The following is a 26537-nucleotide window of genomic DNA, read 5'->3' on the forward strand; positions in this document are numbered from 1 at the left end:
CGCTTCCCTCTGTTGTATTTTTAATCTCATTTATTCTATCTTTCATTCCCATAAGCTGTTATTGTCCTATTAAAGGGTTCAAAATTTTCTTCATGCATGCCCAGTATCGTCTTCATGTCTTTCATTTCTTTAGCTATGTTGTCCTTCAACTCCATAATTTGATTTTAGAAGATTTGGATGAACATCATTGATTAGTTGTTTCAAGTCCTGTGTCTTATCTGGAGCTTTCATTTGTTCCTTTGCCTGAGTCGTATCTTCCTTTTTCTTAGTATGGCTTTTAATTTTTTAATGATGTCTAGGCGTCTGTTTATGATGCTGAATTCTTAAGTTCAGTTTCTCTCTCTTGCCTAGGGGTTGACTGTTAAGAAGCTGTGTGCTTCCGTTTTTCTTTGGTTCTTGGTTCAAATTGTTCTAGATATTTAGGATTGCCCTGTTTAACTGCTCAAGCCAGGGCTAAGGATGCAGTAATGGGGTGCAGCCAGTTTCCAAGGGGCTTGGAAAGGGGGCAGTAAAGACAGCAGATTGTCTCTTTTATTTCTTAATATTTTTCCTTTCTTTGCATGCACTTTCCTGGTCTGCCAGCACATGGCACTCTTTGGCAGACCTCTCAGCTCAGGCCTCTGATTTTGGGGGGAATGCATTCACTGTAAACCACCCAGGTGGTCAGTACGGAAGCAAGGTACACAGCGCAGGCCCAGCCTTGTAAACGTGGCTAGCCTCACTTTCCCTCCCTCTGCATCCTCAGCAGTCAGCCTGGGGCAGTAGGAAGGGTGGATGTTTAAGAAGGCATGTTATCTTTAGCAACCTGCCAGCTTTCGGGCCAAACCCTGGTGCGGCCTTACCCGGCCCAGAAATGTGTACTCCTCCAGTGCAGCAAACCAAGTTTGCTGGCCATAATCTGAATTTGCCGTAGGCTGTGTTCCTCCCTCTCCCCTTTCTTGGGGAAGAGGGCCTCTGTAACCCCTCAGTCCATAACCCATCCGCTAGGGGCCAGAGGACCCAGTGCTTTTCACTGCAAAGGTGGGGGGCAGCTTTACTCACGGAATTTTTTTCCCAGCCACCTGAGACTCCTTTCCTTCACCCTTTTCTCTTCTGGGTGGTATCTGAGCTTTCCTGTGGTGTCCTAAGGCCTAGAACAGTTTTCCAGAGCTGTAGGTTTTTTACAAATGTTCTCTATCAAGTTGAGGGAGTCTCCTCTATTTCTAGTTTTCTGAGATTTTTATCATGAAATGGCTTTTGGATTTTATGAAATAGTTTATTTTCTTGCATCATTGATATGATCATGTGTTTTTTCTGCTTTAGCCTTTTAATATGGATTTCATTGATCAGTTTTCAAATGTTGAATCAGCCTAGTATCACTGGAATAAAGCCTTTTGGTCATGGTGTGTGATTCTTTTCATTTATTGCTGAATTATTTTTGCTTATATTTTGTTAAGAGTTTTTGCATTTGTATTCATGAGGAATATTAATCTATAGTTTTCTTTTTCTTTTTTCTTTTCTACTTCCTTTGATGTTTGTGTCAGGTAACATTGATTTCATAGACTGAGTTGCGTAATATGTCCTCCTCTTGTATTTTCTGGAACAGAATGGTGTTACTTTTTCTTTAAACTTTTGGTAGAATTCTCCAGTGAAACCATCTAGGCCTGAAGATTTCTTTTTCAGATGAGCTTTGCAAAATCAAGTTCCTTAATAATTACAGCACTTCAAATTACCTGTTTGATATTGGATGACTTGTAGTAGTTTGTACTTTTCAAGGGATTTTTCCATTTCATCTAACATATCAAATGTTTTTGTGTCGATTTATTTGGAGGATATACTTGTTATCCTTCATGTGTCAACATAAATTGATAGCCCATGTTTCATTTCTGATATTAGTAAATTATCTCCTCTCTCTCTCTTTCTGTCAGTCTTGAAGGTTTGTTGGTTTTATTGATGTTTTCAAGGAACCAGTTTTTTGTTTCATTGATTTTTCTCTCTTCAATTTCATTCATTTCTTATCTTTATTGTTTCTTTCCTTCTGCTTGCTTTGGGTTTATTTTGCTGGTTTTCCTTGTTGTTTGTGTTGTTCTTGAAGTAGATGATTAATATATTTGAAACTTTACATCTTTTCATATATAAGCATTGTGCTCTAAATTTATTCTCAACACTGCTTTCTCTGATTGCTGCAATTTTGGTATGCTGCATTTTTATTTTTATGATTTTTTTTTTAAGGATTTTATTTACTTCTTTCTCCTTTCCCTGCCCCCCAGGTGTCTGCTCCCTGTGTCCATTCACTGTGTGTTCTTCTGTGTCCCCTTACATTCTTAGTGGCACTGGGAATTTGTGTCTCTTTTTGTTGCGTGATCTTGCTGTGTCAGCTCTCCATGTGTGCGGCACTACTCCTGGGCGCGCTGTGCTTTTTTGCGCATGGGGCGGCTCAGTGAGGGGCATACTCCTTGCGCATGGAGCTCCCCTCACAGGGCACACCCCTGCGTGGCACGGGACTCCTTGCATGTGGCAGTGCTGCACGTGGGCCAGCTTACCACATGGGCCAAAAGGCCCTGGGTTTGAACCCTGGACCTCCCATGTGGTAGGCAGGCACTCTATCAGTTGAGCCACGTCCACTTCCCTTCATGATTTTTCAGTGTATTTATTTTTTAATTTCTTTCCTTCTCCCCCCCCCCCCCCCCCCAGTTGTCTGCTCTCTGTGTCCATTCACTGTGACCACTTCTATCCTTATCAGCAGCACCGGAAATCTGTGTTTCTTTTTGTTGTGTCAGCTCTCTGTGTGTGCAATGCCATTCTTGGGCAGGCTGCGCTTTCTTTCACGCTGGGTGGCTCTCCTTACGAGGCGCACTCCTTGTGCGTGGGGCTCCCCTACACGGGGAACACCCCTGTGTGGCAGGGCACTCCTTTCACGCATCAGCACTGTGCATGGGCCAGCTCCACATGGGTCAAGGAGGCCCGGGGTTTGAACCACGGACCTCCCATGTGGTATATGGACACCCTAACCATTGGGCCAAGTCCGCTTCCCTCAGTGTATTTTTAATTTCTCTTGGCTCCTCTTTGACATATGGATTATTTGAAGTGTGTTGTTTACTTTATAAGTATTTAGAGAGTTTCCTGTTATCTTATGTTCCAGTGATCAGAGAACATACTCTGGATGATTTAAGTTCTTTTATATTTGTTGAGATTTGTTTTATGGCCCAGGATATGGTTTGTATAATAAAAACATAAAGGAAGATTGATAGCCAATACCATTCCATAGTTAATGCTGTTCTTAGTTGTATGAAAGCCATGGGTTTTCCACAGCTCACATAAAAATACCTGGTAGATGTGGTGTTGCACTATTGAATACCTTTTGAACAAAAACAAAAGAAGGAACTATTTTCTTAATCAAGTCATGATATTAAAACAGTAACCTTAACAGTAATACTAATAAAATAAGTAAATGCTGCTCTTTATTGATCATTTATATGTACTCTGCTTACTATGTTTAAATAGTGTTAAGCATTTTACAGGAATGATATTATTCAGTCCAACAGTGAACTGAGGTTGATACCTTTATTTTTGCCTTTTTTTTTTTCAAATGAAGAAAGGTGCTGAAAGGTTAAATACCTTGCTTGAGGTTACAAAGAGCCAGGTAGTATTGGTAGACTGTCTTATAGCTCACATCCTACTATTACACAAAGTTTAATGGCAGTGATGCAGGCAAGATTTGGTAATGATTTTGGCAGGGACTTCCAGGTTAAGGACTTTAGCTTTGAAGGCTTGGTTTCTGATTTGAGAGATCAGAATTTGTGGACAGTGTTCTCAAGAGTAAGTTTTGTACTGCTCTTGATCACCAGGTAGCCCTGCCTGCCTTCTCAAACCAGATTTCCCAGGATTTTGAAATTTGCCTCCTTTGACCTGTTCCAGGCGTTGTTTCTCAGTTTTAGTACAAGCAATGACAACAGTAGCATGCATGATGTTTACCTTTGCAGGGTCACTATGGTAAGATTGGTCATTTGAATAATAAGTATTAGATGTAAGTATTTTCTTCTGTCCAACAGTGTGGTCCCTTGGTTTGCTATATTGGTTGCTTTTCACTTGAAACATCTCATTTGTCTTTTTTTTTAATTCAATATTTATTGACTGTGTTGGTCCAGAAAGGGTCTCAAACCACATATATTTTGGCAATTTGCTGCTTGGCCTTTTTTTAGTCCATGGCTTATTCCATCACTTAATATCTTATGGTGAAAGGAAAATCCAGTTTTATTTCATTTTTAGAGTACAAGAAATGAATTTGGGAGATGGGTGTGGAGGATGAAAAGAAAATTTCATCCTTTCCTAGTTAAGACTATAAAACCCTTTAATAGCAACTTAAAACATTTTTATATCATTGATATTACTTTTGGTTATCCAGTACTGAATGTCATCACTTAAATAAATTTGGGACTAACTATAGTAAAATCGTAGTTATGTAGATAGGAGCCTTCAAGGTCCTACAGGTTACTTAGATGTATTCCAGTCACTAATGGGGTGAGAGTCTTAGTATCTAAGGAAACTTTTGAGCAACAGTCAGAGCAGACAGTCTAGAGGTAGCCTCAGAACTCTCCTGAAAGATAGGAACACCTTGGTTGACTTTTATTAAATAAAGTAGAAAGGCAGGGGTTTCCTGGGAGAGCCAGGTAACTCAAAACTGAGGCAGGGAAGAACCAGGGAGTGCACTGAGCAGTGAAGGGGGCTTGTATAATATGGTGGTAATAAAATAGCATATGCTTTGGAGTTGCCTAGCTCCATATCCTAGTTCTTCCATTTAAGTCTCTGTAACTTAAGGCAATTAGCCTTGTGCCTCATTCACTCTATTGATAAAGCAGAGAACAGTTTCTTTGAGGTAGGTGTGATTGTGAAGACCAAATGAATTGATACTTAGCACTGTACCTAGATATAGGAAGCATTCAATAATTGTAAATGTTTATTATTTTTGTTTTAAGTATTAATACTTCTCAGGATTTTTTTTTTTTTTTGGCTGTTGTTTTCATTCCCTGATGTATACCCTATACCTAGAATACAGTAAGTGCTAATTAGAATTTGGTGAGTCCGTAAAAAGGATTGTTTTTTAATTAAACCATTCCTGTGATGTGGGGCCCTTTTGATTGGACTATGTCAGTGAGACATGACTCAGGTTAGGTCTCTGCCCTTTTACTGGAGCTTTATATAAACGGAGACACAGAGATAAGAAGCTGCCATTTTTTACCCTACCATGTGAGAGAGGACTCAAGAATCACTAGCAGCCAAAGCTTAAGCCAGAAACCCCCAAGAGACTGGACCCACAGAGCAGCTCAAGGCTGGAGGTAAGCCATATGCCTGATAGCCCACAGCTGAACTTGGGAAGAAAGCTGATAGCTGAGACTAAGAGAGGTGACTGGAAAAGGTAAGCCGTACATCTGGTTGCCCACAGCTGGGATCTGGGAGATGGAAACCCTGAGCGGAAGTCAGGAACCTCGGCAGAGATCGGCCACCATCTTGCCTCCCCACGTGGTAGGATACTAAGATCACCAGTAGCTGACTTTGGTAAGAAAATATCTCTGATCATACCTTGAGTTGGACATTTCACAGCCTCAGAACTGTAAGCTTTTACCCCTATTAAATTTCCCGTTATAAAAGCCAACTCATTTCTGGTACTTAGCATCAGCAGCCCTGAAACCAAAACACAGTGCCTGACCATAGTAGGAATCTAGCACACAAATGTATAAAAGAATGAATGAATGGTGTATATAGAATATTTTCCATGATACTGCATACACAGTAAATGCTCAGTACAGAGTATTGTAAGAGGTGGTGGCTGCAGACTGGCAAAAGAGGTAGGCAGTGTAACACACAGTAAAAATAAAGTAATAATTATAATAAGTTATATCTATCTAGTACATACTTTGTGCCAGACATAGTTCTGAGGGCTTTATATATACTAACTCACTTGAGCTTTAAAATTACCCATTAAAGAAGGTACCATTAGCATCCCTTTTTTACAGGTGACTATAGAGAAGTACAGAGAAGTTGAATAATTTGCCCAAAGTCAAGTTGGGTTTTGACCTCAGACTGTCTGATTCTAGAGGCTTGTTCTCAGATCCTTTTGTTGTGAACCTTCTATGTGCCAGGCATTGTGATGGGCAGACATGGCCCCTGCCTTCATGGTGCTTAAATCCTAGTCAGGGAAATAGCTAAAACACAAATTATAAATAACTAGTGAGTGATGAGAGAGAATTGTAGGAAGAGATAGGGGCTTGCTGAGTGGTTAGGGAAAGTATTACCGATTAAATTTAAGCTGTGACTAGAGTCAGCCAGGCAAAGGATTCTCCACAGCATTAGCAAAGGCCTTGAAGTGGGAAAGTGATTGACGTGCAGATATAGCTGTCAAGCAGAACGGAATACTGGAGTGAAGAGTGCAAGGAGAGTACTATGTCTTGAAGTTGCAGAGGCCAAGCCAGGCCTTTTAAGCAATGACTTTCATTCTGACTGTGTTGGGAAACCACTAAGGGGTTTAACCGGGCCAAGTGACATCTGATTTATGATTTAAGAACATCCCTGTGGTTATTGTAGAGGGCGAGGGTGGGTGGGTGGAGTGTGAATGGAGACAAAGCCACTATTTGTCTCAGAGACCAAAAGAAGATGACGGGAAGGATGGTAAAAAATAACTTGAATATATAGAGTTTTACTAGGTGCCAGGCACTGTTCTAAGCATTTTGCATATATTCATTTAGTCTTCCCAACAACCTGTGAGATAGGTACTATTATTTTACCCATTTGTAGATGAGGACACTGAGGTATCAGTTAACTGGCACAGCTGGGATTTGAACCCAGCCTGGCTCTGGAGTCACTTTCCTAAAACCCTTTATGCTCTTTTGCCTTAGCAAACTAAGTTCTTGCATTCTTTATGTCCTACCATCCATGAGTCTACATTAGCTGCAGTGAATGAGGAATAAAATGTGGAGACATCTTTTAATTTCTCCTTTGCCTTCACCCCCACATCCCACAACCTCCTGAGCTCTTTGGAAGGTCCTCCAGAGTATCATCTTCCTCGCATAGGCACTTCCTCTCTTGCTCTGATGTTTGTGTTAATCCTTGGGGACTACCCCTCTCTCTCTTACCTAAGCCGATCCACACTCATGCCAGAGTTACCTTTCATATTATATGTTTTCCTGAGTTAAAGTCTTGAACTTTCCCTGGCTTGTGGGGTAGAGCTTAAACTCCTATACATAGGCCACTGGGCCTCTGCAGACAGAGCCCCAGTGTATCTGCTCTGCTGCTCCTTTCCCTTTCATTGACTTCAGGGCACAGTGTGTAATAGGAAAAGGGGCGCAAGACTGCTTGAGATTTAAGCCTGCGTTGTAAAATAGTAAATTGTCATTTGATACAGATATTAGTCTCCTATGAGTTAGTGAGAGCTGGGAGCCTTGAGGCAAACCTTTCTAATTTGTTTGAATTTTGTATTTTTGATTGTTCAGCTAACATTTATTGAATGCTTACATGCCCAGCACTGAGTGCTTTCCATGGATTGTTTCATTTAATCCTTCAAGTAACCCTAGAATGTATAGGTCCTCAGCCTTACTCTACAGTTGAGGAAACTGAAGCTTAGAGAGTTGAGAGTCTAAATAATTTAACCACCTTTTTACAGCTAGTAAGGGGAAGAGTAGGGATTTGAATCCAAGCAGTTTGACTGCAGAACTGCTCTTAGGTACTGCACTGGATACACTAGCAAAAGAAAATTTGATTTGAGGTTCAGACCCTGTAACATGGAAATTTTATTTGCCAAGAAACTGCCTCCTGGGAAACGGACTTTGGCCCAGTGGTTAGGGCGTCCGTCTACCATATGGGAGGTCCGCGGTTCAAACCCCGGGCCTCCTTGACCCGTGTGGAGCTGGCCATGCGCAGTGCTGATGCGTGCAAGGAGTGCCGTGCCACGCAGGGGTGTCCCCCACGTCGGGGAGCCCCACGCGCAAGGAGTGCGCCCGTGAGGAGAGCCGCCCAGCGTGAAAAGAAAGTGCAGCCTGCCCAGGAATGGCGCCACCCACACTTCCCGTGCCGCTGACGACAACAGAAGCGGACAAAGAAACAAGACGCAGCAAATAGACACCAAGAACAGACAACCAGGGGAGGGAGGGGGAAATTAAATAAATAAATAAATCTTTTTTTTTAAAAAAAAAAAAAGAAACTGCCTCCTGGTATGGGTCCATGTACTACATATTTTCTCACTTAAGCTGAACTTGAGCTTTTGTCTCACTGAATGGCATACCTAATTCTAGTGGATTATCAGGTGTTACTAAATGATGTAAAGGCACAATTATAACTGACTCATGATGGTATCACAGTAACTTAATCTAATACTTCAATTTTTATTCAAATAATCAATGCATACTCATTCCTGCTTCCTAGGGGTCAGGTTAGGCACTGGTGCCACAGCTGAAAACAAGACAGATGCGGGAACTTAGTTTGCTGGGAGAAGACAGTGATTAAGGCTCCCACAGCTAGATGGCTACTTAAAACGGGGACACTACTGGGTAGCAAGGCTAAGTCAGTGCTCTGAGAGCATGTTAAAGGTGCCTGGCCTGGCAGGTCTCCAAGGAAGTGACAATGAGGCTAAAACGGAAAGAAAAGAAACAAGCCAGGTAAAGATCTGGGGAAAGTGAACTCTAGGCAGAGGGAATAGCAAGTGCTGGGAGAGAAAGCATGGTATGCTCCAGGAATAAAACGAAGACTCGAGAGGCCAGGAGCAGAGAGCCAGGGGAGAGAGAGGCAAGGCCTTGTGGGCCAGGTCAAGGATCTTGGTGTTTGTCCTAAGAACAACTGGAAGCCACAGAAGAGTTCCAAGTGTCGGTTATTTACTTTGCAAACTCACAAACGAGAGCTCACATCTCAAGTTCTGTGCTAGGCAAAGCAAGGAACCCACTGTCTGACAGGGTTTCAGAAGTGTTCAATTATGGATTATCATTCATAATCATAAATCAGTGAGTGAAGAGTTGTTATCAAGGTTTGAACGATATGAAAAGGAGGCCAGCAGAGGGGTCATTAGAGCCAGCTTTGCTGCATGGTGGGCATTTCAGAAGGAGAAGGGGCAAACCTTTCTGTGCTACAAGAACTGTTCTGGCAAAAGGCAGAATTGTGGGAGAACAAGGCAGGATTTGGGAATGCTGAGATAGTCTTGAGACTGAGGCAGGTTGGTTCAAGTTGAAGAGATGGGAGAGAACAGACTGCTAAGGGCCTTGCTTACCAGAGGTAGGTCGGGGGGTCCAAGCCCCAATTTGAAGCCAGCACAGTTCTTTAAGAAGCGGAGTCACATTATAGCATTCCAGGTAGGTGGCTTTGTCAGCAGGGTGGAGGCAGAGAAATTTCAGCCCTGTTAGGAGAGTTGTCCAGGTGAGTGGAGGCCAGCAGACCCTGACCTTGCACTAGCAAGGAGGAGCCTGTTTCTTGTAGTGTTTGAGGAGAACTCCTGAAAGTGTCTGGGTTTGGGAGCCCAGCAGACCTGGGTTCAGGTCTTGGTTCTGTTTCTTATTTCCTTGTAAGATCTCTGTGTCTGTGTGCCTTCGTTTCCTGTAGGAACCTATACAATGGGGACGCACGACTTCTATTTTACAGGCTATGGGGGGACATGAGTAAATACTTCCTGTGGCTACGTTCTCTTCTAAGTCTTTGCATGTATAAACTCTCTCAGTCTTTCCAATAACCTGTGAAGTAGGTACAGTGATCAGCAACACTTGACATATGAAGAAACTGAAGTTCAAAGAGGTTATAGAACTTGCCCAAGGTCACATAACTTTTGAGTGAGGGAGCCAGGATTCAGAGTGATAGAGAGTGGCTGGCCCACACTCTTAGCCACTCTGCTTTAAATACCGATGATAGAGAGTGGCTAATTGAGGGTGGGGGTGGGGGTGGGGTAGTCCTTTGAAGCGGTGACAGCTGAGCCAAGGCCTGACGTGTGAGAATGTATCCGGCATCTTGTGAAGAACAAGGACAGAGCTTGGCTGAGAAAGAGCTTTCTGGGTCTGTGGAGAGAAAGAAGGTCAGTATGTCTGGGGCAGAGTAAGCCAAGGAGAGAGGAGTAGGGGATGAGGGAAGAGAAGGTGAGAGGGAGGTAGGTGACATACTTGGCAAAGCCTTAGGGGTGGTAGTAAGGCCTGGGACTTTATTCCAAGGGAAGTGGGAAGCCACCAGAGAATTTTAAGCTGGGAAGTAGCACAATCTGTTGGAGGATTTTCAAGAGTAACTCTGGTGGCCATGTGGTGGAGATTGTAGACCACTTAGGAACTTCTTCTATAGTCTAATGTAAAGGTCCTGGTGGTAGGACCTACAACAGGGGCTGTGGCAGTGACAATAGAGAGAAGTGGACAGAGGTTTTAGAGTGGAGCCGACTGGATCTGCTATGAACTGGTTGTTATAAGGGACAGTGGAGTAGGTGATGACACGTGGGTTTTTAAATTGAACCATTGGGGGCATTTACCCAAAAGAGGAAAGGTTGCTGGATTGGGATGGTGGTGGGGGGTTGTATTAGTCATCCAAAGGGGTGCTAATGCAAAGTGACAGAAATCTGTTGGTTTTTATAAAAGGTATTTATTTGGGGTAGAAGCTTACAGTCACAAGCCCTAAAGAGTCCAACTCAAGGGTACTTAAGGGGTACTTTCTCATTCAAACTCTGTTGCCACGTGTTGATGCAAATGGCAGGTGATGTCTCTGATGGTTCAGCCTCCTTTCCTCATAAAGCTCCAAGGTCCAGCTTCTTCCAATTTCAGCTGTAGGCTGACATAGGGCTTCTATTAGTCAGCCAAAAGGGGAACTGATGCAAAATACCAGAAATTGGTTGGTTTTTACAAAGGGTATTTATTTTGGGTAGAAGTTTACAGTTACCAGTCCATAAAGCATAGTTATTTCCCTCACCAAAGTCTTTTGCCATGTGTTGGAGCAAGATGACTGCCAACGTCTGCCAGGGTTCAGGCTTCCTGGGTTCCTCTCTTCCCAGGATTCCTTTCTCTGGGCTCAGCTAATCATTCTCTGGCCTCTGCAGCTGCAAACTATCAGGTGGACATCTTGTCTCTCTTCCTGGGACTTTCTCTCTCTCCTCATGACCAAGCTTCTCTGTGTGCTTACTTCCTTGGGCTCCAGCTCAAAATTCCAAGCTCCCTTCTCTACAGTACGGTTTCTCTGTGAGTCCTCACCCACCAGGGGAGTGGGGATGCAGTGTCCTATTGATGTGGCCCAGTCAAAGCCTTAATCATTATTTAATCAAGTAAAAGTAAAACCTCTGACTCCAATACACTCTACTATGCCCAGAGGAAAAGACCAGTTTACAAACATAATTCAAATTTCTTTTCGGAATTCATCAATAATATCAAACTGCTACAGGGCTCATCTTTCTTTCCCGGGTTCTCTGGGCTTGTTCCTTTCCAGGCTTAGCTGCTCAGGTGTCTTTGCAAGGTCATCTCTAAATTGTCAGGCTCATCTCTCTTCCGGGTGCTGCAGGATCCTGTCTAATGAGCTGTCTCTCTTCCTCTGTGTTCTTCTCTGTGTATCTACTTCTGCATGAGTCTGTTTTATTAGCCCACCAAGAGGGCTGGGACTCAATGCTGAGTCACATTCTAATGAGGTAGTTGAATCAATGTCCTAATCTTAACATAATTTAATCAGACATCTCAGCTGAATCTAATACAAACAAAGGGTTATCACACCCAGAGGAACAGACCAGTTTACAAACATAATCTGTATCTCTTTTGGAATTCATAAATAATATCAAATTGCCACTGGGGTCATGCCAGGGTAGAAAGCAAAGTTCTGTGGACATGTTTGTTCAGTTTGAGATGCATATAAGACACCACATGGCAATGTCTAATAGGCAGTTGTGGATGTATGAGTCTAAATAAAGCTCCAGAGCCATCTGAACTGGAGATAGAAAGCATTGTAGGAGTTTGAGACATTTGGGAGAAGGGAAGACACCCAGCGTACTGTAAAGGTTATGTGTTTTGCTATGATATCTACATTTTGGTTTTGTTTATCCCTAAAAATGGTGGTAACAACACCTAAATAATTAAGTGTATTGAGGTCTGGTTTCTAGGATAGACCTTCATTCTGCACATGACGGAGTATCTACATACAGGTGCTCATGTGTCCATGTGCTTAAACCCAGTTCCTTCCTAGTATGCTGACCCGGGGTCTCAAAAGGATGTGATGGCCTAGATGTGGGTGCTAGGCTGCTTGCTAATGGGTGACTCAAACCCTGAGAAAGATTTAGGGCTTACACAACAATAAAAGCCCTTTTTTCATATTAGTTCAGAATGTCTGAGTTCAAATACAATTTTAAAATTTCCATAATTTTCAAGTACATAAATGATGGCTTAAGTTATATAATTAAAGAATATATTGTAAACTTTAAAAATAACTCAGTAGGAACTCATTTTTATTAATTCAGTATTTTCTGTCATCAAATTTTTCCCTGCATTTGGGCTAATTCCATATGTTAATTTGTAGATGGGCTGATTATGAATTTATGCTTTAAAACTACTCAGAAACATATATGCTGCCTCTCACACAAATGACTTCATTTCATTCTGTTGCCACAACATTCCACACTCTGTTCCTGTTGCTGAGGCCTCTGGAATGTCCCAGTGCAGGAAAAAGATATGTAACTCCTTTTTTCCCCCCTTAAGACATTTTATTTAAATTATTTTTTACCCTCGAGCTTACTTCCAAATATGGATATCTGAAAGTAAGAATTTAGAAAGCTAAAGTTAAAATTGCTTTAGATTTTCATAATAGAAACTCCATTTCATAGGGAACCATCAACTGGACTTAAGTATATGGTATTTCTTTCCACAGGCATTCTGTATGTGTGCTTGTGTGTGCTTTTTAGGGAGATGCAATTTGCTCATGAGATCTTAAGAACTAAGTGCACAGATGTAATGCAAACCTGAATTTGAATCTTGGTGTAATTCTTTCTTACTAGGTGGTATTAGACAAGTTAGTTTCCCCCTTAGGAGAGGATTGTTTTGTTGAATTATTGTAGGATTGTTACTAGAAATAAATGGTATAAACCATGTAAAATGTGCTTAACACAAGGTCTAGTACATAGTGGCCTCTCATCATCATTACTTTTGTTATCAATTGCGAATGATCTTAAGTTATTGAGGAAATTTAAGTTTTCATTAAAATAAAGATTTCTGGTCCCTTACAGAATGACCTCTACCCTCTTAGTTTTACTAGTGTTTCATAAATCTCTTAAAAGGATTAAGGGAGCTAGGATAAAACAGAACAGTTTCCTCTATAAACTTAAAAGAATCAGTACAGCCTTTTATTTTTCTTAAATTGCCTTATTTATAAAGGGGTGGTTAGGGTTAGTCACCAGATGTATCTGATAAAATGATATTTTAAACAGTGTTACTTGACAGTCAGTACTGTGGAAAACCACACAGACCAACACATCGAAGAGACTGAAAACTGAAATTAAGATCACTTATTTCATGCTGATTTCACTACTGTTTAATTAATGAAACTAATTAAACTGATTTACGAATGAAACAATTGTAGATGTTTCATACTTCTCAACTACAGATTTTGAATGTTTTATCATTTTTGTAATTTGAATTATTCCTTATTAGTTCTGTCTCAGGAGCATTTAGCATAGGGGTAGATGGAACTTAAGGTATACTACTTTAAATTTTTATTTTTAAGAATGAAACAGTAGCTAAGAAACTTTAGCCTTGGAAAAAGGCATATTACATGGCTTTCCCCTTCTCCCACAAGTACTATATTTAAATCAATATGGGCATGCTTTCAAGGAAAATAGCACATTTTTGGCTCCTAATTTTCTTTAAATAGTTAAGCCTAGTTTCAGAAGTCAGTAGTCTACTAAAGCTTATGTTATCTAATCAGTTTATACAGTCAAAAATTTTCAGCTGACAGTTCAAGATACTTCTTCCAGTTGGAATCTGGAAGGAATTGCTATAAATTATTATTCCTCCGGTCTTCAAGAGGGACCAAATCAGAGCCATCATTATGAGTCAGATTTAAATCCCAGCTTTTGACCTTAAACAAAGTACTTCACCTCTTTTTTGACTGTGTCCTCCTCTCTAAATGGGGATACAGTATCTACCTAGGTGGTGGTGTTGAGGATGAGATGATAATGCATAGAAATTGCTTAATACTGCTACTGAATTCCAGAAGCACGTTGGGCTGGCTTTTGTTTCCGATTTATAACCAGTTAGTTGTGTAATTCAGGGCAGTAAGAACTGTCTAAGAAAATCTGAGCTATAGCCATGGCTAGATATTAGATCAATAATTTATATGATATTTTAGAGATTGTCATCACTTAACATCTCTTTATGGCCTTTTTCCTAAACCACCAAAACACCCAAGCTGGAGAAAATGTGAAATTAAATTTTACAGGAAAGAATGCAAATGGTAATCTGCTTTTTGTAGCCTTTTTCCCCCTTTAAATTTGGTCTTTCTCCCTTTAGCACATTTGCTATATTAAAATGTATTTATTATTGCAGATATTTTAAATAGTGCCTCTAGTGTAAAATACTTGTTTAAAATTACCAATTTTGAAATACTAAAATCACCAATTTTGAAATATTTAAATACTTAGATTCTAGATCTGAACTTTTAGCTTTCTTCTGTATATTGTTTTTTTTTTACACTTTTTAAAAATTAAAGTTAATAGATGACAAAGATCATTACATTAAAAAACATAAGAGATTCCCATATAACCCACTCCCCACCCTCGTATATTGTTAATAATGAATTATTCACAGTTGGGACTTTTAAGTTGGCTACATATGGTCAGGTGTCAAGTTACTTCAGTTTTCACGCATATGCAGATAGTTTAATTTTACTTTTACATTTTAATTTAAGTAGACTTCTAACTATAAAAAAAAACTTGTACCCTGCTTTATTCTCATAACCAAACAGAGATTAATGTATGGAATATTGTGTGTGTGCCCAAGTTCCATCTATTCGTGGCATTGGTATGTAAGCAAATGGACTAGAGATTATTGTGACCTAGGGAAAAAGGCAAAAAAATAATTTTCTTCATATGACATGCTGGCAAAACCAGCAGTTTTACTCTTCACTGAAACCCCTGATCCCTTTCTTAATTGTTCCATAAATTCAGGGACCAGACAACAGGAATAGAATGCATAGTTAAACAAATAAAACCTCTAGATGATACAGCTTTGTGAATTACTAAGCATTTTGTGTGGTTGCAGATTTTTCCCCAGAATCCATTTAGAGTTAATCTAAAGTTACTTTATTGCGTGAATTATTCATTGTTCACATTTTAATAGATTTTCTGTTTCATGCCATATTAATGTTTTTGGCTAATTTTATTTTTAACTTTTAAATATGTCTCTGTATGCCTGATAGATTTTTCTCTTAATAGTGATGGCCTGCCAAATCAATTTTAAATTGGAGTGGTATTTGTCCTGGTGTACTTTATAAGAAGGCAGTGCCTTTAGAAAATATTGCCACCCCAAATAGTTCATATCAGTTAGAACCAGATGAGTGAGCAATGCTCTGTCTCTTTGTTGCAGACATGCCAATATTTGGTCTCTGTCCAGCCCATGATGATTTCTACTTGGTGGTGTGTAACGACTGTAATCAAGTTGTCAAACCCCAGGCATTTCAATCACATCATGGTAAGTACTTAACCATTTAAAGGTAACTATTAGGGGGTAAAGGTAAAGCAGGATTACGGTAAAGGCTAGTGACAGCATGGTTAGAACATAATAATACCCCTCTTCCATGTCAGGAAGTGGACTTTTAATTCATTTAATGGATTAATACCTATCAGATGATGGGTATCTTCTGTTGTTTGTTTTTTTGATTGAAAGTGATGTACATTTTCTGATTTTATTGAAATTAAGGAAAAATGTATTATAAGATGCCTTTTGAAATATTGCATTAGTATAATTAAAGGTTTCTTTCATTCTCGATCCCATGGCTGTGAATTCAATGGATGTTAAAATTATATAGACACACAATGTGGAGGCACGGCTTTTCTAACGGGAACATGATTTTGAAATTTCCTAGTTCGGTGATTCTAAATCTTTCTCGGTGTCGCGCCTCATTTGTAAATATTTTGACGACCTGACCTCTTCCCCAGGAAAATGCACGTATATTTAGAATGAGGCATTGTGATTTCAGGAGTTTCATGAACACCTAAGCCATCTCTGGGCTTCTATGTTCTAAGGCTCTTTGTTATCTGAGGGCTTAATCATTGACATCCAAATATGGTTGTTTGGCATTGTCATAATGGCCACCTAAATGTTTAAATGAAGATTCTCCTTATAAAACTTGGTTTTATACCCAGTTTGGTTCAATAGAAACACAGAATATTTGAGTGCCCATCTTGTTTCTGGCACTGGGGATATAGTGTGATCTCTACCTTCATGGCATTTATAGTCTAATGGAGAGACGGGAAGCTAACTAGACACTTTTTTTAAAAAAATAAGTGCAAATTGTTTCTTCATTGCCCTTACTACAAATGCAAACCAGAGACAAAATAGCAATGGGATCCTTCTGTAGATAGTGTTGAAGGAAAGCCTCTAGGGGGTGACCCTGGACCTGAGTCCTAAGTGATGATAGGGAACTCCCCATGCAGTGATCTGGAGAAGGGGTATTCAATGCAGAGGAAACTGCTAATGCACAGGCCTGAAGAAAGCCAGTGTGGCTGCAGGGGTAGGGAGGGAAAGGAGGTTTGGACTAGAGGAGGCTGACAGTTACATATGAAGATCTGATTATGCACAGCCTTGTAAGTCTGGGTAAGAAGCTTAGGGACATTGGAAGGTTTAAGTAAGGAAGTAACAGTCCTATAGCACTAGTGACATGCTAAGAATAGATTGTGGCAAGAAGAGTAGAAAGAGGGAGAATAGATCAGAGGCAAGAGGTATTAATGGAATAGACTGAGACTAAGGTAGGGTCTCTGGAGATAGCATAGCTTTCAAAAAGCTAAAACCTATAGGGCTTGCTGGTTGGGCAGTTGTTGTTTTAAGAGACACAGCATCATAATCAACATTCTACCATTTCTCCCCAAGAAATAAATCTTTTACTTAGTCATAAAAAGATTATTTGAGTTTCTCTACTGATTGATGCTCCCATCTTTGATGGGTACAAAGATGAAAAAGATATTGTCTCCCCATTTAAGACTTCCAGAGGCTAGTATTGGAAAAGGCAGTTAACCCAATTGCCAAATAGTTTAAAGATTTTTTTTAAAACCAATTTTACTGATATGTGTTAGTAAAGTCCATAATCCATCCAAAGTGTACACTTAGTGGTATTTGGTATAATCACATAGTTGTCCATTTTTCATCTCTTCAATCATGAGAGCATATTCATTATTTCAATAATAATACTAGTAAAGAGTCAAACCAACAAACAAAAAACTCATCACCTCTCAGTCTTTCTGCTTCCCTTACTGTACATAGCTGCTATTTGGGGAGTTAAGGATTTTGAGGCAGACTAGACTGGATTTAAATGGAAACTTTGCAAGAACGATTTGATAGTTCTTTGCCTTGAGCAAGTTATCCAACCTCAGCTTCATTTGTTATAATACAGGATGGTAATACCAATCTTATAGGTTCATGGTGGAGATTAAATGAAATAACATGAGTAAAAGCCCTTAGTATAATACCTGTGACATAAAAGAAATATGAAAGAGAGAGGTAAAAGTGCAACTGTAGTCGTAGGAAGGTGTGTGTCTAAGGAATAAAACTGCTCAAAGTCTTAAGGAGGAGACAGATTGCTTCTTACTGAGTAACTCAAAGAAGGCTTTTTAGAGAAAATGGTCTTCACTTCAGGGTTTGAAGAATAGAATGAATGCTTTTCCTATGTGTTTTTTTTTTCTCTCTTAATTTATAGACATATAATATGTGCTCATTGTGGAGAATACAGAAAAATATTCTTTAAAAATCACCTAAAATGGGATCTTGATGAGGATAGGTGTGGCTCCCACATACAGCTACACAAATTGTGCTCTGAACAGCCACATTTGGGCTAGCAGCAGCAGTGGCATGAGCAAGGGTGGAGGCAGAGAATTCCAGACTCTCTGGAAGGCACTGTATGAAGTTTCCATTGACCAGAGCTAATGTACCCACCTGTGAGTGGGCCATGTGCAAAACGCAGGCTAGGGCTAGTTCAGAGGGCTTCGTTGCCCATCAGAGTCCCTTAGCTTTGGCTTGTCAGTGAAGACCTGTTGAGGGTTTTCAACATCAAAGTGATGTGACTTAGTGGTCCTCCAGCAGGGTTGCTATATTGGAGAGGAAGCATGGGAATGTGAAAACTACTTCCTGTTGGGCATTAAGGACAGGTTAAATGTGTTACTCTTCCAGGACTTGGCTAGGCAGAAAGGCCACCTGTTCCAGGAGCTTTAGCATATTTTATGAAGATGGCTTTTTCAGTCTTCCTCTCTTTCCTTCTTATAATGTCAATGTATGAGAGGGGAAAAGTGTCTTAAAATTTTATTTCTAACTTTTCTCTCTACTGGTACCTAGCACAATGTCTCCTAACAATATATTTATTGAATGACAAAGGAATGGTGGTAACTGTAAACCTGTAAATGAGAAGGAATGCAGGCTTCACACACTCAGATGTGTTCTTTGATTAGGCAGAAGATGTAATTGACAAAGCCTGTTGAGTAGGGGTGGGCTGTGTTCTACCTAGTGGCAAGGGAAGTATTAAAGATGTAAGAGAGGAGAGTCCCTGGCAGAAAGATGAGGCCTAAGTAGAATCCCTGAGAAGGGGATTCTACTGGAAAACGTGGAAAGAGTTCCCTCTTTGAGGCAGGAGTCAGGAGGAGAAGACCAGTTGGAACTAACAGGCCATTTGGAGATGGATGTTTTTGGAGGGGAGGAGATAACCACATGAAGTAGAGGCAGGTACTGTATGGCAGCCCCTGTGGTGGTTTGGGAGTGATACCCCACTTACCAGGAGGGAAAGAAAGGTGGGCAGAGTCGCAAATCCAGGAATTGTTCTCAGTGCTGCTGCTGTCTCTTCTGTCTTCGTGATCAGGATTTGTGACAGCAAAGAGTGTTTTTGGAATGTATCCTCTTCTTCTTGTAATGCGAAGAGGCCAGTTCCTGTGGCTTGTTTTCCACAGTTAACAAAGTTTTTCATATTCCAAATCTTTCTGAATGGTCTTTGTAGTATATTTATTACAGTCTTAAGAGGAATCCATAACTGCCAGGTGAAGGATTAAATTTTCTTAACTTTTGATGAAACTGGTGAAAATGTGTAGGTGTTTTTCTGTGGTTTCATGTATTGCTATTATTCATCTGTGGTTTTTATGAACACATGAGCAGTTGCTACAAAATCCAAGTGTGTTCCTTGAAAACTACTGCTGCCAGAAGAGGGAAGGAAGCTACATTGGTGGAAAAGCTTGTATAAATCAGTTAAAATGGGTACTAATGTTACTCTGGATCTGTCAGCAGTTTATTATCCAGGGAAGTAAGAGACCATATACTTTCTTTGCTAGCCACACACTTTTTTGGAAGTTAATGGGTAACCAGGATTTCCATTTGAGCAGGGATGATGAGTGATTATGGTGTCATTTTTGCGTTTCCAGTTTTTCATATCCTCATATAGATTGAGTTCTTTATTAGAAACTATACAGCAATACCATATTTTCCTGATGTTGTTTTAATGTTTTCAAATAGTCTGGCATGCCTCATATTTCTCTTCTGTTACTCAACATATTTTTAGAAGCAAGGATATATTTCTTAATGCTGACTTCAGATTAAAAAAATATAGTTTGAACTAGTATATCCTAAATATATGCTATGCATATGTATATGCTACTTTCTAAGTGGGCAGCTTCCAAGGCCACACTCAAGACCTGCTGAATTGGAATCTCCAGGGATAGGACCCAGGAATCTGTATCTTAAACAGCTCCCATGATGATTGTAAGCACAAGCCAGGCTGGGATAAAGTGCCTTTGTAGCAGATACAGTCCACTTTCTTTGTACTCCCAATGTATAGCACAGTGACTGCAAAATTAACACTCGGAGATTTATATCTTTTTATACGTGCTAGAAATAGCTCCTTAATTGCCTTTAACACTTAAGTTTTGGGCTTCCAGTTGACCATGATGTGGTGCAAGACACAGTAGGTGTTGTTCTTTCACATACTCTTTGACTAGCAAAAATTGGCAGAGCCATCGTCCTCAAAACTCTGGAAAATAGTAAAAGGGTTGCAGTAATTGGGCAAGGACTGAATCAAGAAAACACAGCTTTAAAAACAATAGAAGGGGAAGTGGATATGGCTCAACAGGTAAGAGTATCCGCCTACCATACAGGATGCCCAAGGGTTCGATACCCAGGGCCTCCTGGTTTGTGTGGTGAGCTGGCCCAGACACAGTGCTGCTGCACACATGGAGTGCCGGCCCACTCAGGGATACCCCTGCATAAGGGTGCCCCCCATGCGAAGAGTGGCCGCTACACAAGGAGAGCCACCCAGGAGTGGTGCCACACACATGGAGAGCTGACGCAGCAAGATGACGCAAAAAAAAGAGACATAGATCCTCCGTGCCGCCTGATGAGAATACAAGCAGACACAGAAGAACACACAGCTAATGGACACAGAGAGCAGACAATGGGGGGGGGGGAGGGGTTAATAAATAAATCTTAAAAAAAAAATTAAAAAATAAAAATAATAGAAGAAGCTCATGGAACCCTTGCTGGCCCCTTCCTGTGAGTGTGGAGCCAGCTGGCACTCCCATTGTCAGTCCCCGGCCCTGGACTAGAGGGAGCAGAGTAACCTCTATGCTCATGTTTGGGTACCTGTATGTCTGTGCATAACTACTGAGTGGCATTCTGAAAAAACTGAACCAGGATGCTCACATCTGACTCATTTTCCCAGAACTTCCCCTGCAAAGCAGAAGCAGCTTGCAAACAGTTTAAGCAGTGTAAGAAACAGCTTTTTAGGTCAAAGCAGACTGCAGCAAAGGATTGCCTACTTTAAGATACATGGTAGAGTAACATGGGGCATGTCTGTTTTATAGGGAGAGAGGGGACATAAACAGATTCACATAAACAGGAATTCCTAAGATAGCACAAGCCCAAGACAAAACACAGGCTCAGAAAAGACACAAAGGACCCTACATTTCACTTTTGCCTCAGGCTAATATTCTTAATAGGAGGGCTAGACCCTGAAGTATATCCTGAAAGATACCTGCCAATGCAGAGCCCATTTTCAAAAACTGTGAAAGATGTTTTTTACATGAGTTTGTTTGTTTTTGTTAGTTTTTGTTAGTTCCTGGCACTCAAGGAAATTTCTGTCATATCACTAGTTGAGTACAAAATTAAGGAACAGACAGCTTGGGGACTAAATCCCAAGGTTAATATATTAAAATTTTAAAATGTACCCCGTGCAACAAAAGATTGCAAGGCAAAAAACAAACAGTAAGTGATGGCACATTCAAAGGAAACAGTTAAAAATTCAGAAACCATCAGCAAATCATCAGACTTTGGACATAGTAGATGGAAACTTTGAAAAAAATGATGATCTTCAGTACACTGGAGATAAAGGAAAACATGGAGGAAGACCTAAAGAATATCAGGAAAATGATCAGTGAACGATATGAAAATCTAACAGAGATTTTACAAAGAAATCAAACAAGAATAGAGTTGAAGACCAAAATAACTGAGATGAAAAATTTCCTGGAGGGTTTCAGTAGCACATTGGAGTGAGCAGAAGAAAGAATCAGTGAACTCAACAAGACAATTGAAATGATTTAAGCTGAGGAGCAGAAAGAAAAAAAGATTTTAAAAAGTGAACAGAGACAAAGAGACCTGCGGGACACCATCAGACCAATATATATATTATGGGAGTCTCTTACAGTTTGAAGTTCTTTTATGAGTCTTAAAAAGAAATAGATTATGTTTGTGAACTAATCCATTCCTGTGGGTGTGAGACCCTTTTGATTAGACCACATCAGTGAGGTGTGACTCAGGTTGAGTCTCCACCCTCTTGCTGGTCACATAAATGGAAATGACAGAGAGAGAGAGACAGGAAAGGGAGCCCAACCATTTTTTGATCCTGCCATGTGAGAGGATTCAAGGATCTTTCAAGCATGAAGCCCCCAAAAGGTTGGACCAAGAAGGTGAACCCTGCCATCTGCCTGATTGCTACATTGCAGGGTGCCAGGATCACCAAAAACTGACTTTGGTGAGAAAGCATCTCTGATGGTGCCTTGACTTGGACATTTCATGGCCTTGGAACTGTAAGTTTTTACCCCAAATAAATCCCCTTTATAAAAGCCAACATATTTCTTATACTTTGCATTGGGCAGCCCTTTGACAAACTAAGACAGAGTCCCAGAAAGAGAAGAAAGAAAGAAAAGTAACAGAAGGAATATTAAAAAGAAGCTATGATAAAAAATGTCCCAAATTGATTGGAAGACACGAATATACACATTCAGGAATTCCCAACAAACCCCAAAGAGAGTAAACTCAAAGAGAACCATGCTCAGACATGATCAAATGGTCAAATACCAAGGATGAGAGTTCTCAAAGCTGGAGGGGAAAAGCAACATATTATTTATAAGAGAGCCCCAATAACATTTAGTGCCGATTTCTCTTCAGAAACCATAAAGGCAAGAAGTCAATGAGATGAAATATTTAAAGTGCTGAAGGAAAACAATTGCCAGCTAAGAATTATGTCTGGTAAGACTGTCTTTCAAAAATTGAGAGATAGGGAATTGGATGTAGCTCAAACAACTGGGCTCCCATCTACCATATGGAAGGTCCAGGGTTGAATTCCTGGGGCCTCCTGAAGGCAAACTGGCCTGCGTGGTGAGTTGGCCTGAGTGGAGAGCTGGCACACATGGAGTACTGGCCCATGCGAAGAGCTGGCCCAGAGGGAGTGCTGGCCTGCACGGCAAGCTGGCCTGAGTGGAGATCTGGTGCAGCAAGATGATGCAACAAAAAGAGACACAGAGGGAGACAGTAAGAGATGCAGCAGACCAGGGATCTGAGGTGGCACAAGATATTGAGCACCTCTCTCCCTCTCTGGAAGGTCCCAGGATTGGTTCCTGGTGCCACCCAAAGAGAAGACAAGCAGACACAGAAGAATGTATAGTGACTGGATACAAAGAGCAGGCAACTAGGGAGGGGTGGGGGATGGGGTGTAATAAATAAATAAATAAATAAGTTTTTAAAATGGAGAAATTAAGACATTCCCAGATAAACAGAAGTGGAGGGAATTCACCACCACTATACCCTGACCTATAAACAGTGCTAAAGGGAATTCTTCAGACTGAAAGGAAAGGAAGCTAGGCAGAGGAGATAGGAGTGTCATAAAGGCCATTAAACAGTGGATAGAAGTGGTAAAGGTAACCATAATGGATAAATATAAATGCCAGTTATACTATTGTATTTCATTTTTTGATATGTAAATCCATGCTTCTTACGGGTTCTAAAATATGGATGCATGAAGAATAATGATAAAACTATGATTTTTAATATATAATGTATTAAGATTCAGTTTCTAATAGGTACAGTAAAAAGATGGGGAGAGGGAGGAGTAGAATAACTGTGTTTGTGCTATTGAAGTTAAGTTGGTATCAACTTATTTTAACATGGTTGTGATATACTAGCATGTTAAATTTAAGCCCCATGATAACTTCAAAGAAAATATATGAAAAATTTATTCACAAGAAAATGAAAAGGGACTCAAAATAGTGTATTACAAAAAGTCAAATAAATGTGAAAGTAGGCATTATGGAAGAATTGAGGGACAGAAAGAAATGTAACACTTGGAAAGACCAAATAGCAAAATAAAGTACTGCATTATCAGTAGTTACTTTAATGTAAATGGATTAAACTCTCCAGTCAGAAGGCAGAGATGGGCAGAATGAATGAAAAAAGAGCATAGCCAGTCTGTATGCTGTTTACAAGAGACTCAGCTGAAAATGAAAGACACTGTTAGGTCCAAAGTGAGAGGATGGAACAAATACACTATGCAAATACCAAAAGAGAGCTGGGATAGCTATCTGATATCAGACAAAAATAGACCTTTAGTCAAATCTGTTATGAGGGACAAAGGTCATTATATACTGATAAAGGGGCCAATCTGATAAAAAGACATAACAATTATAAATATATATGCCACTAACAGCAGAGCCCCAAAATATATGAACCAAGTATTGACAGGAAATAGATGGTTCTGAGTTAACAGTAGGAGACTTTAACATATACCTTTCAATAATGTCATGTAGACAGAATATCAATAAGGAAATAAGCATCTTAAATGATAATATAAACTGTCTACAACTAACAGATATAAATAGAACACTTCACCGAACACCTGCAGAATTCACAATCTTCTCTAGTATACGTGGGTCATTCTCCAGGACAGACCATATGTTAGGTCACAAAACAAATCTCGGTAAATCCAAATATACTGACATCATAAAGTATCTCTTCTCCAATCACAAGGAACTGAAGCTAGAATCAATAATAGGGAGAACCAGAAAATTCACAGATATGAAATTAAACAACCAATGGGTCAAAGAAGAAATCACAAGGGAAATTAAGAAATTACTTGAGGCAAATGAAAACAGAAATACAGTGTACCAAAACTTAGGGGATGCAGTAAAGGCAGTGCTAAGAGGGAAATTTATAGTGCTAAATGTTTACTTTAAAAAGAGAAAGATTTCAAATCAGAGATGTATTCTCCCAATGGGAAGATCTAGATACAGAAGATCAAACCAATTCCAAAGTAAGCAGAATGAAGGAAATAACAAAGATTAGAGTAGAGGTAAATGGTACACATAATAAAATGAAGTAGTAGTGAGAATCAATAAAATCATGGAAAAGATTTTTTAAAAACCAACAAAACTTTAACTACACTGACAAAAAAGGGTGGAGGTAAATAACTAAAATCAGAAATGAAAGGACATTTTTACTCACCTGACAGAAATAAAAAGGATTATAAGAGGATACTATGAACAACTGTATACCAACAAATTAGATAACCTAGATGAAATGGACACATTCTTATAAATGTAAAAACTACCTAAACTGACAAGAAATAGAATATCTCAACAGAACAATAACAAATAATGAGATTGAATGAGTAATTAATAATCTACCAGCAAAATAAAGCAAGGAACCAAATGGCTTCATAGGGGATATTTACCAGGTATTCAAAGGAGAATTAACACAATCCTGCTCAAACTCTTCCAAAAAAATTAAAGAAGAGAGAACTCTTTCTAACTCATTGTATGAGGTCAACATCACCTTCATACCAAAGCCAGATCAAGATACCACAAGACAAGAAAGTTACAGACCTTTATGAATATAGATGTAAACATCCCCAGCAAAATATTAGCAAACTGAATCCAACAGCATATTAAAATAATTACATACCATACCATGATCCATGATCAAGTGGGATTTATCCCAGGCATGTAAGGCTAGTTTACTGTAAGAAAACTAATCAGTGGAATATACCATGTTAACAGCATGAAGGAAGAACAAAAACAAAAGCATGATCATCTCAATTGATGTAGAAAAGGCATTTGACAGAATCTAGCACCCCTTCTTGATAAAAATATTAGAAAACTAGGAATACAAGGAAACTTCTCAGCATCATAAAAGGTATGTATGAAAACCCCACAGCAAACATACTCAATGGTAAAATATTGAAGGCTTTCCATCTAAGATCCAGAACGAGATAAGGATGCCCACTGTCATGACTGTTATTCAGCATTGTACTGGAAGCTCTAGCCAAAGTAATTAGGCAAGAAAAAGAAATAAAAGCCATCCAAATTGGAAAGAAAGTAAATCTGTCCTTATTGTAAATGGCATGATCCTAAATACAGAAAATACTCAAAATCCACGAAAAAGTATTAGAGCTAATACATGAATTCAGCAAAGTGACAGGGTACAAGATAAATATGCAAGAATCAGTAGTGTTTCTATCTACTAATAATGAACAATCTGAAGAGGAAATCAAGAAAAAAATTTCATTCACAAATAACTAAAAGAATCCTATATATAGGAATAAATTTAACCAAAGATATGAAGTACTTGTACATGGAAAAGTACAAAACATTGCTGAACAGAGTCAATAAACAGCTAAATAAATGGAAGTACATTCTATGATCATGTATTAGTAGACTAAGTATTACGGTATCAATTCTATTCAAAGCAATTTACAAATTAATTGGTTTTTTTCCCCATGCATCTGATTTATAAACAGGATTGTGGCTGAAAGGGGTAGTCTAGGGTTGTAAATGTCAATTGAAAGAAAGCTGGAGAGTAATCTAGAGACCAAATAACATCGTGAACCCAGAGGTAGATGAGAATTGTGGTTCATAGCACAAATTCAAGAAAATTCTTCTATGAACTATTAATAGAACAAATATACATCACTATTACAAGGTGATATTACCAATTGATTTTTTTTCTTTTCTACCAGTTGATTTTTTTTTTAGATTTTTAAAAAAATTTATTTCTCTCCCCTTCACATCCCTACCCCCCATTGTCTGCTCTCTGTGTCCATTTGCTGTATGTTCTTCTGTGTCCACTTGCATT

The 26537-nt window shown here is 39.6% G+C and overlaps 1 protein-coding gene across 3 annotated transcripts in view; it reads left to right on the forward strand.

Moving 5' to 3' along the window:
* ATXN7 (ataxin 7) overlaps positions 1-26537 on the forward strand; it is a 184008-nt gene that overhangs the window by 95485 nt on the left and 61986 nt on the right. For 2 of the 3 annotated variants that reach the window (XM_058288589.2, XM_058288588.1), the window contains one exon: positions 15537-15641. In XM_058288589.2, the coding sequence (XP_058144572.1) occupies positions 15537-15641 (105 nt within the window). Of the gene's footprint in view, positions 1-5454; positions 5536-15536; positions 15642-26537 lie in introns of those variants that run through there. The other variant, XM_071212135.1, reaches the window with a different exon arrangement.

The sequence above is a fragment of the Dasypus novemcinctus genome, chromosome 26 (genome assembly GCF_030445035.2).
Source record: "Dasypus novemcinctus isolate mDasNov1 chromosome 26, mDasNov1.1.hap2, whole genome shotgun sequence".
NCBI lineage: Eukaryota > Metazoa > Chordata > Mammalia > Cingulata > Dasypodidae > Dasypus > Dasypus novemcinctus.